Source organism: Tursiops truncatus, chromosome 15 (assembly GCF_011762595.2).
Source record: "Tursiops truncatus isolate mTurTru1 chromosome 15, mTurTru1.mat.Y, whole genome shotgun sequence".
Classification (NCBI taxonomy): domain Eukaryota; kingdom Metazoa; phylum Chordata; class Mammalia; order Artiodactyla; family Delphinidae; genus Tursiops; species Tursiops truncatus.
Window position 1 is genome coordinate 82,875,426 of NC_047048.1, and position 18,470 is coordinate 82,893,895.

The window sequence follows — 18,470 nt, forward strand, 5'->3', positions numbered from 1 at the left end:
CCAGGGCCCTTTGTGATCCAGGCTTATAGCCGGTACTTTGTCCGTATCTTTTAAAGAGAGGGTCTGAGGGGTGTCATGGGTTCGTGTTTGGAAATTGGATTCTACTGCAGGCAAATTGTTTTCTGGACAGTTAGGGAGAAGAAGGAGAGCAGAGTGAGACCGGCCCCTGGGAGGGGAGAGGCAGGGGCAGGGGGCCAGTCGCTGGAGGGTTTGCCCTGGGATGAGGGGGCTGGAAGGGCTGTTCCAAAGGAGGAATTGACGAGGTTCCTTCTGCACGTTGGGCTCGGTGGAGGGGGATCGGGGCCCGGCCGCCTCCTTCCTGTTCGATTGGCACATTTTTTTTTTTTAAAGCTACTGTTTCTTTCTTTCTTCTTATTTTAAAGGAACATTATTTATTTATTGGCTGCATTGGGTCTCCGTTGTCTGCACATGGGCTTTCTTCAGTTGCAGCGCGCGGGGGCTACTCTTCATCGCGGTACGCGGGCTTCTCGTTGCGGCAGCTTCTCTTGCTGTGGAGCACGGGCTCTAGGCGTCGGGCTTCAGTAGTTGTGGCATGTGGGCTTCAGTGGTTGTGGCTCGTGGGCTCTAGAGCGCAGGCTCAGTAGTTGTGGTGCACGGGCTTAGTTGCTCCGCGGCATGTGGGACCTTCCCGGACCAGGGATCGAACCCGTGTCCCCTGCCTTGGCAGGCGGATTCTTAAGGGAAGTCCCTACTGGCACATTCTTTGAAAGCATGAACCTGGGGCTCATCGGAGGAGCCTCTGGTGGGACAGAAGACTGGTCTGTGAACAGACAAAAGGGCGGTCGGGATGTATTTAGCAGGTGAAAACAGAACCGCAGAAAAGCACCCCAGGGTATTTGGGGGACAAGGTCTTGGGCTGGAAAATGAAGGCGTAGTCGGCGGAGGGTGGGGATGGGAGCCTAGAGAGGGTGGTACACGGGGCATCGCTTCTCAGATGAGCCACGCAAGCCACTGCCTTAAACAGTGCTCACGGTACCTCCCTTCTGCCCTGCTCAGCACATTGCTTAGGAGGGAGCTCGGGTTCCTGAACCACAGCCCCACTGGGGGCCCCTAACCCACGGTCACCTGCTGCCTCTCTGCTGTCTTCCTACGCTGGAGGTGGCGCTGGCCGGGCTCGGGCGGGGCCCTGCGGCGCTCTGCCCATGACTCACCTGGATGTCTGTGTTGTGTGTGCAGCCTTGGAGAAGAAGATGGCCAGCAGGCAAGGTCGGGAGGACCTCATCAAGAAGGGGCTCCTGGAGATGATGGAGCAGGGTAAGTGGGCCACCCCGGGCCGGGCTGGGGGTCTCACGGGGGTCCAGCAAGCCCATCAGGGTGGCGTGGAAGTCGGAGGAGTCCGGTGTCCAGCTGTGGCTCCTGGACCTGAATGAGGCCTCCATGGGTCCAGTGAGGACCCACGGCTCAGCCCCCGGGCCTCTGAGGACCCATCGGTGAGTCTAAGAGTCAGCTGCTCATGGGGCGTGGAGCTGAGTGCAGCCACCTGCCCTGGGGATGAGGGGTGGCTTCCCGCCCCAGCTGGGTGTGGGTGAAGCTAGTGGCTAGTCCTGGTTTTTTGTTTTTTCATATTCAGAGTTTAATCCTGGATTCGGGTGAGTTATTTGTTCCCCATGACCACCTAGTGTTACAGCTACCGTTTATTAAGGATCAATTATATGCTGGGTGCTCTGCTGGGCGTTCTACCCGCCTTCAACCTTTTGTCCTCACAGCATCCTTGTGACTGGGTGTGGTGTTATCACCCGGTCTCCAGGTGAGCAATGGGAGGGCCTGGGAGGTAGCTGCCCTGCGTCACGCAGCCGGAGGGCCCGGATGCTGTTCAGACTCTGGTCCAGAAACCTTGGTCACCGTGGTGTCTGCGAAGCCGCCCTTGTTTGCATCTTTCAGAAGCACCAGGTTTTATCACTCACACAATTAATTTAAGGATTCTTGGGTTCGCCCATCTTCCTCCCTTGGTGATGGCGTGAGGCACAGGACTTGGGTCCTGACACTAAACTTTCATGCTTTCCAGTTCTCTGAGACCCTAAAGCTTGGCAGGGGTGGTGGGGTCTCAGACAACCTCACTGCTGCCTGCAGGTCTCTCTGGAGCTGGACCAAGCTCTTGCCTCCTGATTGAAAGAACCTGGCCTCACAGAGCCAATTCTGTGAGGCTCACGTGAATAAATGGCATTCCTGTCTCCCTTTTAGCCTTAAAATATTATTGGTGTCTTTGTCATTTGGCCCAGGTATTAGGAAGTAGAAAGGGAGCCCATGGAGTCCGTGAATCCGGATTTATAACGTGCTCCGCGTCTGGTAGGGCCCTTGTGGTCATTCCTCTTCTTTAGATGCAAAGGGAAAAGTGCTTTGGTGATGATGCTGTTTTCATGGGAAGCATACGTGGGAAATTGCTTAGTGCTAATAATCAAACTTTGTCTGTAAAAAAAACTTGGTATCAAGTCCTGTGACGTTCGGATGTTAGACGCTCCAGGCTGACTCAGATTTGGGAAAATGTCTTTGCCGAGATGGAGATCTGGACTGTGTGAATTTGGATGGAACCAAAAAGCTCCAAACTCTGGCATTTTGAATATGTTGCCAACAAAACTTACCTTAACTCTTGGGGCGGGAGGAGGGAAAATGAAAACAATATGAAGGTCTGTTTATCATCTGTTTTTAAAAATATTATCACTGATGAAGGAAAACATGGATTTGATTCCCGTCAAAGATAAAGCGATAGGTGAATCATTAAAGGGAAAACCTTCCAGGAGAAGGGCGGTTTTTCCTTTCCTAAACTCTGAATCTTTGTAAAACGATTTTGTCTGGGGGCCTCAGTACCGAGAGCCGGCCGCCGAGTTGATGGGGTGAGCCCGTGGCTGACGCGCTCAGGGGCCGGCTCTCCTGGCTTCCGTGTTTGGCGGGGAGATCTCACGCCGGCCCACCTGCTTTAGATTGGGGTCAGCGAGCCTTTTCTGGAGAGAGTCAGACAGTAGATTATTTTAGGCTGTGAGGTCCATACTTACCCCTGCTGTTATCAGGCACAAGCAGCCCCAGACACTACACAAAGTTGTGGGTTTGGCTGGGTGCTGGTAACACTTTATTTAGGGACATTGAAATTTGAATTTCATATAACTTCCATGTGCTATCGAGTATTATTTTTCTTTTTCAGCCATTTAAAGAGGTAGAATCCCTTCGTAGCTCGGGGCTCTGTGGAACAGAGGGTGGGCTAGATGTGGCCCCCAGGGTGTAGTTTGCCAACCCTGACTTTAGATCACTCTCTCTCTGGCTAAGTGATTGTGGACCAGGAAATGGGGGGGCCTGAAACACAGTCTCTTTGCTCAAGAATTGACCATGCGCTCGTTAACTGCCGCCGCACCATTTTACTGAGCATCTGCTAGGGGCCAGGGTCTGTGTTAGCTGCTGAGGTTACAGGTGAGCAAAATACCTTTCTCCCAGAACTCACAGTCCCGTGGGGAACAAACATTAGAGAATCCCACAAATCAATACAAAATCACAGCTGAGCTGAGTATGGTGAAGGAAAGCACGTAGCACCTGAAGAACGTGAGTTGGGCCCCTGACCTGGTCCGGGGCTGGGGGGAGGTGATGGTGGAGTGGGTCTAATAGCAGGAGTCAACAGGCTGCTTCTCAGAACTTGCTACAATTGGGGTCACCTGGAGAGCTCTTCAATCAGAGGTGCTGGGGGTGGGGCCTAGGCGTCCGGAGTTTATAAGCCCAGCTGCTTCCAACGTTGGTGCCCCAAGGATGAGAAGCAGAGAGCGATGGGAGGCTGGGGAGCGTCTTCCAGCCCAGTGGAGCAGCCCGCGCAGGACCCCGTGGGGGAAGGAGCAGGCACCCCGAGGAGGAGGAAAGAGAAGGTGGGTGCGGGTTAGGGGAGGTGAGAAAGCGGGGGCTGTCTGACAGGGTCTTGCGTCCTCCTGCCTCTCCCTGCAGCATGGACGGAATGGAGAGAATTCGACTCCCCAGCAGGCGGCTGGGTGACAGGCACCCCTGTGGCCGTGGCACCCCGGGCAGCCACGGGACAGGTGGGCTGAGTCTGCAGTGAGCCTGCGGGGCTCCCGCTGGGGGGTGCGTGTTAGAAGCAGGGAGCAGGCGTTGCCCCTGGGAAGGGACCGGGTCTGGGGGAGGGGGCAGGGGTGTGGCCTCACCACCCACTCATCTCCCTTAAACTCTTAACTGTATTACCTCTAATGGACGCACAGGGGTAAGGGGAGATGTGAGAGTGTTTGCCAACAGGCTCCTGGGGTGCATATCTCTTGGAGCGATTGTTTCTGTCCTGCACTTGCTGAGAAAATGCCTTTTCTTACTGGGGTGAAGTCGAGCTCTAGGTCAGCCTCTGTCGGTCCCGAATTTGTCCTGGAGGTGGGACAGCAGGGTTCCTGCTGGGTTGATCCGTGGCCCCGGGAGTTGAACCGCCCCCTCCCCCTTCAGAGATGGCCCCCGGCTTGGATTCAGGAATCATCCTCATCGCCACCACCTGCGCCCAGCTCGGCTGGCCGGCTTTGTAGCCAGGAGCGCCCCCCTGTGGTTGGCTGCCCCCTATCCCGCACTGAGCCTGGACTTCACACCTAGGGGGCACCTGGGGGGCTGAGCGAGCCTCCGACACTGACCGAGGGGCCCAGAGAGGCCCCCCACAGGCTGGGGCCACAGACCCTCCCAGAGCTGCCTGCAGTTCTTAGCAGCCTCAGGAACTCACACTTGAACGTCCTAGGCCAGGCCAAACCCAGGAAGGTCCTCTGCCCTGCACAGGTGTGCACACGCGTGCACATGGACACGCCCCTGGGTCAGCCCCCTGGAGTCTGCCCACAAAGCGTCAGGAGCCGGCTGCGTGAGCCGGCTGTGGACGGGCCTGCAGGAGAGAGCCTGCACGTCCCGGAGGTGAGCCTGTGTCCAGGGCATGGGTTTGCCCTCCCCGCTCTCGGGGGGGTTGTTATTTTGTGATACTGTGAACACATGCGTTTTCTGAACCCCTCTGACCTATCCTTGGTTCCTGAAGGTCTGGGAATCTGCCGGATCGAGGAAGGACCCTAGTATGGTTAGGAGTTGTGTGAGATGCGGCCAGGTCTGCATGAGGGACCGGGAGCTGACCTTTTCCTCTCACTCCGTCTTCACAGCTTTGACCAGCGACACATCTGTGACAGGCGAGGGCAGGCTGGTGTCCCAGCCCCTGCACCAGGTCCCTGGCCCACATACGATGAGTGAGGACAGGAGCTGGCCCATTTCTCTGTCCAGACGCCGTGTGTGCCCTGAGTGACTTTACTCCATCCTCCTCAATGTGTCTGCTTGACTTTGTCTTAATAGTTTAAGGACTTTCATTCTCTTATCACTGGATATAAGGAGGAGGTGGCTGTTACCGCGGTGCTGTGTTCCGTGACCTGAAAGACACGAGGTCCCTGTCCTCGGGGCAGTTGGCAGTGACGAGTCAAGTCTGTCTGGCTTCTGTGTGGCAGGAGCGCCAGGGGCTGTGTGTGTGTGTGTGTGCGTGCAGGCGTTTGCGTGCGGGGTACGTGTGCATACAGGTGCGTGCGTGCGTGTGCATGAAGGCGTGTGCGTGCGGGGTGCGTGTTTGCTTGGGGCACGTCCCCTCTTAGCGTGGCTGCTCTGCGTATAACCCAGCCTCCGGCCCCGGCTCCCCTCTGCCGCCCTCGGAAGCGCCTGGCCGGGAGGGAGCGCCCACAGTATAGTGAGAGGAGCAGGGGACCAGCTGCCCACAGCTCCCCCCGCCCCGCCTGCCAGCATTGCTTAGCAACGACCCTGCCGCCCAGGCTATTTTGAGAACTGTGACTTTTCACTGAACATGATTATGAGCCGGAGCTCTGAGCACAGCCCAGAAAAGTCCTGCAAGTCCGCTAAGACGTAAAAGTAGGTGGAGGAATCCCGGGGCTGTGCGTCCGGGTGCAGCCTTTGCTGAGCCCGGGTGGAGGGTGGGGACCTTTGGGTCTCGCAGTTTCAGTGTTCTGACCATTTCGTTGATGATGATGGAGATGCCGTTACTATTAACAACGGGGATCGTCACCAGCAGCAAATGACCCGCCGCTCCTAAGATTCGGTGTCACCATCTGTAAAGGGTGGGCGGGGAGCTGTGACATTCAGGTGAGATGGTGCCAGCAGAGTGCCGTGCTGCGTCTCTAGCTGTGCACAGCCTCAGTCAGTGCTGGCTGTCACCTCTGTCACCAGCGGCCAAGTAAGCTGGTAGCAGAAACTGTCACAGCTGTGTTTCAAGTATGAGTAGACCAGTCATGAGAGAGGGTCCAGGAAGCTGTAGTTTTGAGCTTGGTGACATCTCACTGTGTCCACTGGGTGGCTTCTCTTGGCTTGTGTCTTGGTCTTCTCCTGGGTGGAGGTTGGTTGGCTGCTGGTCAGATCTGGCCCAGGGTCTGTTTTCTTAAAGCCCCCTTGAGCTAAGAATGGTTTTAAACTTAAAGGACTTTTGTAAAAAATAAACAACAAAGATGAATATGGACCATGGATTTGTGGCATATGGCCCAGAAAGTCTAAAGTACAAATACTGGCCATCCGCTTCTTTCTAGGGAAGGGTAGCCGGTCCCTGGTCTAGACCCACCCCCCAGGCCAGGTGACATGGCTGCGTACATGGCATCTTCCGAGACCCAAGTCTCTAGACTCTTGCCGTTCTGCCCTCCCCGCTAGGGGGCGTGCAGCAGACGGTAGATGGTGAACAGTGATTACAAGTGCACGTCCCCTGCAGGGTCACGTCACAGGCCTGGCCTGAGTCCTGGGCGTGGGGAGGGCCCTGTTGATACCACGTGGGCCGAGAGGCCCAGGCCGAGTGGCCAGACCATCACCCTTGTCATCGTCCTCCTTCTCCCCTTTGTGAGGGTAATGACAAGCACATGCGTGGTGTTTGCTTCATGCCAGATGCGTTATGGACGTTCACTCACTGAATTCTCACTCTGACTCTGCGAAGCCAGGAGTATTAGCCCCATTTTATAGAAGAGGAAATTGAGGCCTGGAGACGTTTGCTGCCTGGGCACAAGAAACCCCATGTGCTGTGGGGTGGGATGGGTAGAGAGGGTGACCTTATACCTTTTGTCCCACCTGGGCACTTTGAGGAGTGGAAGGGACACTGCTACCTGACAGCAGGGAGGAGCCAGGACTGACTTAAGCAACGGACCCCCGGCTCTGAAATAAATCTCTCCTCTCCCCGCTGCCTCCAAGCAAGGCTGGTTCCCCCACGCTGCTGCCTCCCAGCCGTGTGGACGTGTGCAGCCTACGCTGACACGCTGCACTGAGGCGGCCTGGGTGACCTGGCCGTGGGGCCTAGGGTTGAGCCGGGGGCTTTGTGGGTGCTGCATGAACTGGGCTGTGAGCTGTGTCTCTGAAGGCTGAGTACGATCGGCTGGCTGAGCCTCCCTGCCTGGACCTGCCACTCTGGTTGTGTGATCTGGACCAGTTGTTATGCTCTTGAGCGCCCGGCCCCGCAGCACTAAGATATGACCCAAGGTGATCAACCAGTCAAAGGCCAGACCCTCAAAGGCTCCAGCCACTGAGCCCCAGCAAGGGGAGGGCCGGGTCCTCCTTTCAGCCCTACTAGGAGCCTGGTGTCCTCCGTTCTGAGATGGCCACCTGCCTAGTCCAAGGACCTCCTGATTCCCGCCTCAGCCCTTGGCTGTGCCTTTGTTGGACTGGCAGTGCCACGTGTGGCCAGCTGTGTGGCCGCCCACAGTTTAAGCCACCTGGGGGGTAAGGATTGTCTTGCTAATCTCCGTCTTTACACCGTTGGCACAATGCTGGACCCAGTAAACGAGAAGCATTTGTGTGACGGGGGACTCATGGTAGGATGGCGGGTGCTGAGGTGAAAGGTAATTTGTAGCCTCGATAGTAACAACCCAGCACCTCCGGGATGGGCAGCAGTTAGGGCTTGTCATCACCTGTCTGGGTGGCCTTGGCTGGCAGGATGGGGGCGCCTTGGCTCTGCTCCCCTCCCCCGCCATCTCTCATCCCCAGCAGGCTGGCTGGGCCTGTCCTCAGGGTGAGGTCCGGGTACAGGAGAGATGCGCAGGAATGCGCAGGTACTTTTAAAGTCGCTGCTGCTTCACACCTGCTCACTTCCCATTGGCCGAAGCCACAAGGCAGAGGCCGAGGGTCGGGGGCGCCACAAAGGCGAGGACATGGGTGGGGGCATTGTCGAAGTAAGAGTGCGCAGGCTGGAAGTGGTGCGGCCAGAGGCCAGCGGGTGTTGTGACGCTTGGTGCTGCCTTAGGAAGGCTCTGGAAAGGGATCCCCAGGGTGTGCGAGAGTGTGCAGGGACCACACCAGGCCTGGGATAGCGGACTTCCCAGGAAGTCACTTCGCGCGTGAATGGAAGCAGGTAGGAAGGGAGTCAGGCTCAGCTGACAGCTGAATTTCCTTGCAGACGCTGAGAGCAAAGCGTGCAGCCCCGACGGAGATCCCCGAGTTGCACAGAGTGAACCTTCCACTCCCAAGCAGGAGCCGCTGACCTCGGCGGAAGCCCAGCTGGGGAGCCCTTTGGCCACTGGGACGGACCAGGCTTCCCTGGATGAGACGCTGTCCTCGGACACCCCTTCAGACGATGCAGGTATTGATTGGACCCTGGGCTTGAGCTGCTCCCAGGAGGCCATCCGCCTGGGTGGCGACTGAGGTCCCCAGCCCGAGCTGGGCAGCAGCCGTGGTAGAAGACCGTCCTCAGAGGCGCAGCCGTGCTCTGAGCCCTGCCACGCTCCACCACGTGGTTGAGTTTAAATGTTTGCTGGGTGTTTCTCCAGCATCTTCCCAAGTCCGGCAGAGCAGTGGATGAAGGTGCTTCCACATGGTCACAGGTCCCTTACCATCCACCCTCCTCCCGGGGTGTCTCTGCCTGTTCCCTCCGAACTTCTGAGCGGGAAAATTCTCTCCAAAGAAGCCAGTGTCTGGGAGCATCTTAGCTACCCCAAGGCAGTAGGGCAGGATGGAGAAAAGAATGGCCTGTATCGGGTTATCTGCAGGGTGGGAGGAGCCCAGGGCAGCGTCTGCCACGTTGAGTGATTCTTGGTGGGAGCCGTGGTGGTGGTTCTTGTGATTTCAGTTGAATAGACCAGGGCAGTTGTCAGGTATGGGGAAGGGAAGGAGAGAGGGAGTGAGGGAGGGATGGAGAGGAGGAAAAGCACAAACCCACCACAGAAACTGTGTGCTGTGAAGTCTCTACCCCCTGCTCGCTCTGACCTGTTAGCAGTGTTTTCATAGAAACCTTCCAGGCAACCTGGCCGTCAGGCAGGAGGCCTACTCCCTCGTAGAACTGCAGCTGTAAACATTGCCAGGCCCGGCGTGGCGGCTGCGACGTGTCCTGCGTCCCCACGGTGTTGGGCTGAGAAATTCGGGCGTGTGCACGGGCCTCTTTGGCCGGGGCCTCTCTGGCTGGCTCTTTGGTTTCAGAGCCGGGGGTTGAGGGGGGCACCTGTGCTCCGCTGCTGCTTCCCCAGACACCACTCACACCTGCACTTTCCCCTGCTGCCCCGGCCACGGCATCCCTCTGGCCTTCGCGGGCACCTGTCGCGAGGCATGCCCTACTGTCCCTGGGGATGGCTGTCCCTCTCCAGTTTCACCCCAGCTTGGAGACACGATAGGAATTTGGGGTCTGAAGGGCTGTGGCCCTTGGGACAGTCCTGGCCTCTCCTGCAGAGACCCTTTTGTCACCACCGTGTCCCTGTGTCCCCCACCATCTGACTTCAGTCAGGCCAGCGGTTGGCGGGATTCTGATGGCCAGCTGAAGCGTTGCCTTCCGCCTGGAGTCCTAGCAGCCCAGCACTGCCCTTGACCGCGGAGCCTCCCTTCCGCGGGCCGCTGCACCCCGCCTCCCACTGGCGCCCCTCCCTGGCAGCCTTTCTGCTCCCGTCGGCGCCCCCTCTAACCTCAGGTGCTTTCTGTCCACACTCTTGATTTGGGGATGGATTCTTGAGACCAGAGTTGGTTTGTTGAGATCACAGATCTGCATGAAGGACTTTTCTCCTGGTGAGACGTGCTGTTGGGTCTGGGGTTGTGATGATAATGTGTCTGGGTCGCTCCTCCCGGGTGGGTGTGAGCAGGTGAGCAAACCTGGTGACCCCTGGGCTGAGTCCCTGCAGGGCTCTGGAGCCTGGGACAGCCCAGCTGGGGTAGAGGGATGAGTAGAACTTGTCCGGCCAGAGAGTGAGGGAGAGAGCGTCCTGGCGGGCAGAGGGACCCTTGCAAGGACTGAGAACAGGGTCAGCTGCTTTCTCTGTAAAGGGCCGGCTGTAAATCTCATTGGCTTTGTGGCTAGGAAGGTCTCACCTCTGCCAGGTGAGGATGTGCAAAAGGAAAAGGAATGGCTGGGTGCCAGCAAGCTTTATTTGCAAACAGCCCACGGGCTGGACTTTGGTTGCTGTGGGTGGCCTGGGAGTAGGAAAGACCACAGGACTTTGGCAGAGCTGTAGGTAGATGTGGTCAGAGCCGGGATAGGCTGGAGAGAGAGAGGGCTGGGCTGGGCTGGGCTGGGCCGGGCAGCCCTTCCCCGAGGGCAGCCCTTCCCCGAGGGCAGCCCTTCCCCAAGGGCGGTTGGTTGGAGCCACAGTGGGGTTTGCACTGTAGGAGAAGCCCTGGGCCTCTGGTCAGTGTGTAGTCTGTGGTGATGGGAGGCAGCTCCATCCCTCACCGGGCCTCTTCCTTCGCTCTGGCCCCAGAGAGGTCCTGAGCCCCTGGGGTGGGAGAGATGATGTTATCTGGTGGCACGTGTACACAACTTGAAAACATTTTGGTAGTAATGTTCATTTTCATTAATTAGAGCAAGTGGTATGGGTTTCTCATTCAGGGTAGTGATAGCTTCTTAATAAATAAATTGAAATTAAAAGCATGGCTTCACTTAGAGTAAAATACAGCAGACAAAAATATGGAAAAGTACAGGGCCATGTCCAATCTCCAAAGCAGGGCCGATTCATTCCTTTGGGCTGTGGTCAGTGTATTAGCAGCTACTGACCTTTATCATAATGCTGATGACAACAGGGGCCATCACGCTCGGCCTCTTGTGTGCAGGACGCTGTTCTAAGCGCTGTCATGTATATTGGCTCATGTGACCCCCAGGTGATTGATTGATGCTGTTTGCCCCCTTTTACTCATGGAAAGGAGGTACCCAGGTTAAGTAACTCATCCAAGGGTATAGAATTAGGGAATTGAGAGCAACGTCTTCGACATCAGGTTGACCTGGGTTTGAGATGTGACCGGGTGCCTCACCAAGCTGTGTGACCATGGACAAGTCACTCAACCTCTCTGAACCTGAGTCATCAACTATAAATGGAGATAATGTTGCACTTCTCAGGGTTGCTAAAATTAAACCACTTAGCTCAGTCGTCACTCACACTGAGCGCTCAGAAAGTGTTTGCTGCTGCTCCCAGGGATTGTCCTGTCTTTATCATCATCATCACTTTGTCATTGTCATGGAAAAGCAGCCCTTGGAGGGAGGGTGATGCATTAAAGCCTGGTATTGGGTTGCCTGCAAATGCCCCACAGAGGCCCTGCGTCTAAAAGCACGTGTGGGTGGGGATGTGGGTGCACCTGCACTTTGCTATTGAGCGGGGGATCCGCCCCACCCCCCACCGGAGTCTCTTGCAGCCCTGCAGGCCTGGAATCCTCCACCAAGAACACTGACCAGGGCTGCGGCTCCTGGTCTCTACCGAGAGGACTGGCCTTGAGCAAAGCCCCTTCGGTGAGGGAGTGGATTGTAATCTAACTCAGACACCTTAAACTCATTCCTTCAAACACTGCCTAGGCTTAAAAATCGGGAGCATTCATGAAAAATCCACACGTGCAGCTATAGCTGCTTTTCAACAATCAAAGTCCGCGCCCACTGGGCCCGTGTTCCCACGCAGCTGCGGTCTCTGGGAGCTGAGAAGAGGTTATCTCCTTTGCGGGGGCGGGGTGCTCACCTCTCAGCTCCTGCTTGGGCCCTTGGGTGTATGAGTTTGTGATCCCTTCCATGAAGGTGAAGAGCCTGGTCTTGGGAATCGACCCCTGTGCTGCGCTGGGGGCGATGCCTCTCCTTGGCCAGGTGGTGACACCTGGATTGGGGCTGCTGCTTCTGTGTGCCCCAAACCGTGGGGTAGGGCTGGGGGCATGGGGGTTATAGCCGAGGATTGCAGATATCTCAGGAAGGAAACACTGTCAAAGATTCTGACCGTGGTTTTCTTTGATCCTCAGTTTGGGTTTAGTGATTTGGGTTGACTTTGGACTTTTGTGTTTGGGGTGATTCCTGGTTTTGTTTGGGTCATGCTGTGTCAGCCACAGAGCATCCCCTAAACAAAGCCCAGGAGAACCCCTTGTTTCAATGTTAAGTGGGACAGTTCAGTGTTTCTGTCGTGCAGGGGCTGAGCTCTGGCGTGCCCAACAGTGCGCTAATTAAAAGGAAAAGTGGCACTCAGCATGTTCTGTGTGTGCTATATTATCTTAGCCCCATTTTTTGTTTTTGCTTTTAGATTAGAAAGCAGTGGCCCAGAGAGGTTAAGTCACTTGCCCGAGGCCACAGAGCACGTAAGTGGTAAAGCTGGGGGTTGATCCAGAGAACATGCCAGGTGTCACTGGGGTTCTGTGAAACTGACCACGGCAGCTGTCCCCCCAGCCCTCTAGGTCCCTCCTCTCAGGCTGGTCTCTCTCGGTCTCAGAATGTCTCCAGTGGGTGATAACTGGGTATAAATCAAGCCCACCACCCAGCAGCACGCCCCAGGCAAAAGGGCCTCGGCTGGGAGCTCAGTTGGTGAGAAGCGCCCTCTGCTGGTCAGGGCTGGACAGGGACAGCCCCGATGGAGGGATCCAGATGCGGGGAACATGCAAAGCTGATGTCGGCGTGTACATTTAAAAAAAATTTTTTTTTGGATATAACACTTGAGACTTTAACAGATGTTAACGTTTCAGTTTTGAGAAGATTACTTAATACAGTGGTAGCTGCACACTCACGTGAGATGTGCAGAAAGATGTAGATTGGCAAAGGAGGCGCTGAGACGCCAGTTTCCTAGACCGAGGATCCCTCAGACGGGTCAGGGTGTGAGGGGGGTCAGTGTGGAGAGACATCGGAGGAGGGTGTTTGGGGTGAGTTCCTGGTGTGTTGGGTCCCGGGGCCCTCAGAGCAGAGGGTGGGGGACCCGCTGCATCTTGGGCTAGTGGCGGGGGGGACCTCCCTGGGGCTGTTAGAATCTTCCTCTGCGACCTCTCTGGCTGAAGGGCTGTGACCACTGACTCACTCCCAGAAGTCCAGAGCTGCCCTGTCTACTAGCTGCGTGGCTATTTCAATGAATTAAAACCAAAGAAAATAAATCCATCTCCCCCGTTGCACCAGCCACTTGTCAGCTGCTCGCTGTAGCAGACAAGGAGGCGTTTCTGTCATCTGAGAAAGGCCTACTGGGTGGCACTGAGGGGGAGGGGTGGCCACACGTCCACTTGGGTGCACAGCCAGGGGAGTTTGCTGTTCGGGTCGCCAGCCCTTCCAGAGTTTTCTGCACCAACAGAGACCTTATAACCTGCAAAGCCAAAGCCCTTTACAGAGAAAGCTTGCTGACCCTCATTTAGAGAATGGGTTTGGGGTGCCATGGGCGGAAGGGAAGGAGCTTGAAGGTCATTGCTGAGGTTCAGGCAGAGGCTGTGGCAGCTGACACTGGGAGGACAATATTTCCGAGACATATTTTGGAAGCAGAGTGCCCAGGATGTATTCGTGAATTAGATGCGAGGGGTGGGCATGAGATGGAGAGGACAGGAGAGGGACTGAGCATTGTGTCCAGTCTGGCTGGACAGCTTGGGGGGTGGGGGGAGCGTGTACTGAGTCTGGTGAAGGTGGGGCTCTGTCTTGGTCAGTGCCATGTCCACAGCTCCTAGGGCCCCATAACTGTTCAAGGACACTTGTGGGATGGATGGATGGATGGATGGATGAGTGAGAGAGAAGAGGGACTGGGGAGGGGTTTCTCCTGGGAAATCAAGAGATGGGTTTGCGCGTGATTCATTTTGACTATTTGACCTCCAGATGGAGGTGTCAATGTGGCCGATGATGGATGAGTCTGGAGCTCCGAGAAAGGGTCAAGGGGGTTGACAGAGATGAGATGGATTTGAAGCCAGAGGACTGGAGGAGAGAATTAGGTGAGAGAGTGGGTTAATGGGGAAGAGGACCAAGGGCTGGGTCCTGGGGCAGCCCAGGGGGAGCCTGAGAGGGGCTGAGCAGCTGTAGCCAGAGCGGCAGGAGGGAAGCAGGGGACGAGGTGTCCAGGACCGCAGGGGAGGGTGCAGGGATAGACATGACAGGACTGTGCTGAGACAGAGCCGGGGGGACCCGCTCTGGCCAAGCGGGTGTGGGGACCCTGACCCAGGGCCGTCTCCTTGTTAACCCTTCTCTCGGCAGCCCTCCCAAGGGGACCCATGGAGCCCAGTTCAAACACGCCCACCCTGTCCAGACTCCCAGGTCCATGCAGGGAGACCAAGGCCAAGAGGGAGCAACTGGCTGGTCGGGGTTTCCATGATGGCAGCGCCCGGGAGAGTATGTCACAGCTGTGGGTCTCACCACAGGCCTCCCTCGCCAAGAGACACCACAGAGCATCCCCTTAGAAGTCTAAGTAGTGTCTGCCTCAAGCAGGGGCTCTCAACCATGGGCGTCTTCCCCTCCAGGGGGCATGGGGCAGTGTCTGAAGATAGTTTTGGTTGTCACTCCGGCATCTGGCAGATAGAGCCCAGGGCTTGCTGCTGAACATTTTACAGGCAAAGAATTATCTGGCCCCAAACGTCAATACCGCCAAAGTTGAGAACCCCTGACCTAGAATGAGAGGAAAACTCATCCATGTTCCAAAATAATGCTTCGATCCCTGGCAGTGTGGCCCGTGACCGTCCAAAGTGCTGAGTAGCTTCAGACATCCCCTCCACGACCTCATGGGAGTCTCCCTCCCTTGTAGTGGGCAGGAGAGGCTGTTTTATACAGATGTTTGTACAGATGAGGAAACTGAGGCTCAGAGAGGTGGAGACCAAGGCCGCTCCTCTGGAAATGAGTCAGTCACAACAGAGGCAAAGGATGGATGGGGGAGACTGGTGTGGTGAGCTTGAGGTCAGGTGAGCCATTCCTGTGCCACCTGTCTCCCCCAAAACCGTGACATTGGGAACATGCTGGATGCCTAGAGGATAGAAACCAAGCCTGGACCGAGTGCTCAAGCTCACTCCGGCCCCTCAGCCGGTGCTTCCGGCTGCAAGCTTGGCCACTGAGGGCCCGGGAGCGTGGCCTCCCCAGGATCAGGGTCCACTGCCCTGCTCTGATTCACACAGCCAGGAGGCCCAGTGCCCACATGGAGAAAAGGGACCTTTCCACACTCACCTGTGGCCTAACCGAGGAAAACACACAACTGTTTTTACCTAGAAGCACAAAATGTTTATTTTAATGTTATTTTTGCAAAACTTATTAACTAAAACAGAATTGTAGAGTCTTAGAAGCTGCGGGTCACAGTTCATGGGACATAACAATAGTCTTGAAGTCTAGGAGTCTTTAGAAAAAACGCCTATGAACAAATATTACTTTTGAGGACAGTTTTATTATTATTGTCAATAATAAAATAAAACCATAGTGTTTTCACAGGGGTATCCGTGCAGGGCATAAGGTAAGGAGCCTTCTGTAGTGGCTGTTCTCAGCTCAGACTAACCTCATGATACAAACCTGACTCTTGTCTTCTGCAGCGGGTGGGAAGGGGACGTTTCTTTTCCCAGATCTTGCTTATCAGGATTTGGGAGGGCCACAGCCCTTCTGAGGCAAAGACTGCATTTCTGTGAGCTTCCCAGGGAAAAGGCCTGGCCCGAGAGGTATTCGGCTGCCAACAGGGACGCCGAAAGGACAGAAATGGTGATAAGCAATGGGATGCCTGGGACCTGCAGCGGTCCCTTCTAGAGGTTCACTGAAGCTTTGTGAGGGCCGTGATCAAGCCAGCCTCGGTCAGCACCACGGACAGTGCCACCCCCCCACAGAAGCGTTCTCATCCCACACGGTGACTCTGGGGCCAGCTCTGTCAGGCTGTTCCCAGAGGATGTTAGGATCTTCCCCCTCAGGTGGTTGCAAAGATGAAATTAGACGTTGTGGGGTGGGGCACCCGGGGTGTGTGCTCTGAGCGGGCAGGGGGGCTGGGGTCCCGAGGTGGGGATGGGAGGCCGCCTCTCTTTCTGTGTTGGGGTAATGGTAGGTTTGGGTTTGAGCTCCCCCCGCTCCCCCAGCCCCTGGTCTGATGGGCTCATTTTCCCCTGTAAAGCTGGAGGTGAGGCTGCACAGGAGGAGGGCGTGAGAAGCTGTAGGTAGGAGAGAGAGAAGGTCTGAAGCAGAGTGACCACCTGCTGGGGCAGAACCAAGGGCCCTGAGGGTGGTGGTCCTGAGATGGCCAGGACTGGGGCTTCTGTGTTGCCGTCTGTCTCCCACAGCACTCCCCAGGGACGGGAGCTGGCAGATGAAGGCTTCATCCAGAGATGGGGTGTTCCCAGTTAGCTAAACGCAAAAGAAGGGCGGCAGAGGGCTTGGGGGTATTGGTGAGACGGCTCTTGAGTGATGGATGGTGGAACTCGAGCTGGAGAAAGAGAGAAGGGGAAGGAGAGGTTGATGGGTTGGAAGAAAGCCCAGGGGTGGACAGGCCAGGGGAGGGGGGAGCAGTGCTTCGGGAGGGGGAGAAGCCTGAGCCAGCAGCGGGGGGGAGAGGGGATGGGGGCTGTGGACGGGCTGACCCTTCCTCAGAGCTGAAGCTCCTTGCTGTTCCCCTGCCACTCAGCTCACAGCCCTCACTCGGGCGGGACTGTTGTTAACCGGGCACGTAAAACCAATCACTGCGGGATCTGAGGGTCTGCGGTGCGCCGGCCGCACATCTCATTGTCGCTTCTTGATTAAATCTCACAATCCTGTGAGGGACTCTTGCTGTTAGTCCGATGTCGTCCACGGGTAAATGGAGACACAGGAGATTAGGAACTCGTCCGAGGTCGCAGAGTAAGTGCAGGGGCCAACTGACATCTGATTCCAAAGCCTGTGTTTGCGACCAGCAGCCCCAGGTGAGGTGGGAGCTTCAGTGCTACCTACTGAGTGGAAAAGGGACAGCATCGCCCACGCCCTTGAAGTTATTTCCCTCTCTCCCCGCTCCCTCCTCTCTGCTTCTGATGTTTCTGTTGATAGTAGAACTCATGGGGAGTGACATGTGTGTGAGAGGTGACCCCTCTGTACGCTGCTCCGTGATTACAAGCCCACCCATCCAAGGCTCCCTCGCTGTCTTCACACCCACCCCAGCCAGAGGAACTGTGGTGTGTGAACTCTCTGTTTTGCTTTTGAACCAGCCAAGATGTCGTCCGCATCCAGAGAGGAAGAAGCAGGTGCTGCTGGCAGCCTCCCACCCTCCACGGACGAGCCCCCTCAAGCCTTAGCTGGGTCCGACTCCCTGGACAGTCCTCCCAGACCCCTGGAGAGATCCGTGGGCCAGCTCCCCAGCCCCCCGCTGCTGCCCACCCCGCCGCCCAAGGCAGGCTCCAGGACCACGAGGAGTGTCACAGGTGGGCCTGCGTGCATCCACCCGTCCACCTTGCTGCCTTTTTCCTTCCGTTCATCCATCCATGCCTCCGACCCGTCCTGACTGGGCTCCCACTGCGGGCCGGTTCTCACCCTTGGCTTCTGCGGTGCTCTGGGGCTCTGGGCGGGTCCAGGGGAGCAGAGCTGGAGACGGGAGGGCGGTCCTTAGCCAGGAGGAGCCCTGGTTGTCAGAGGCAGACAGCCCGGGCTCCACTCAGACACATGCGGGGCAGCGCTCAAAGGTTTCTTCCGGAAGGTGGATGCAGGAGGCGTAGCCACAGCCCCCAGGCTGGGGGCTTTATCTTTCTGGACATTCAGGTGTCTGCCTGTCCTTCTCTTTCTGCTTCTGAGTCAGTGTCTGTCTGTCTCCTTACCTCCCCCCTCCCTCCCTCTCATCCCCTCTTTTCTCTCCCTCCCTGCCACTCCCCATCTCCCTTTTCTCTGTCTCTCTGTCCGTCTCATGATCTCTGCTCATCTCTGTGAGAGCTCCGTCCAGCAAGGCGGAGCCGGGAATGCACCCTGGACTGTAGGGTGGTGGTCAGAGAGGGGAGCACGGCTGAGCAGAGGCCCGCAAAGGCATCGCCTCCTGTAGCTTTGGCCACACTGGCTGAAGGGTCCCAGGAAGTAGGGGCGTTGTCTTTTCAAGTTTTCTTGTCCCGTCCCTGCTGGAAACAGGAGACACACACTGCAGGTCTCAGGGGGAAAGCAGGCCTTTCACAAAGAGGCGATTGTTTTTAAGAGTAAAGCCTTGCGTGCCGCCTCTGAGGGCGGGGCCAGGAAGATGAGAGTGGAGAGCAGAGTTCAGCTTTGCTCTAATCCTTGGCCACCACCTGTAATACGACTGCTCACAGCTTGTCAGGATCTGCCCACCCCCAGGCACCGCAAGGAGGCCAGCCCCTCTGGGGAGGGAACGTGTCCCCACTTGACAATTGAGGGAACTCTGCCATCACCC

At 56.6% G+C, this 18,470-nt stretch overlaps 1 protein-coding gene across 1 annotated transcript in view; it reads left to right on the plus strand.

Moving 5' to 3' along the window:
* PHACTR3 (phosphatase and actin regulator 3) overlaps window positions 1-18,470 on the plus strand; it is a 215,718-nt gene that overhangs the window by 121,471 nt on the left and 75,777 nt on the right. The window contains exons 3-5 of the mRNA XM_033839597.2: window positions 1,198-1,275; window positions 8,381-8,563; window positions 17,290-17,502. Coding sequence (XP_033695488.1) covers window positions 1,198-1,275; window positions 8,381-8,563; window positions 17,290-17,502 — 474 coding nt within the window. The remainder of the gene's footprint in view (window positions 1-1,197; window positions 1,276-8,380; window positions 8,564-17,289; window positions 17,503-18,470) is intronic.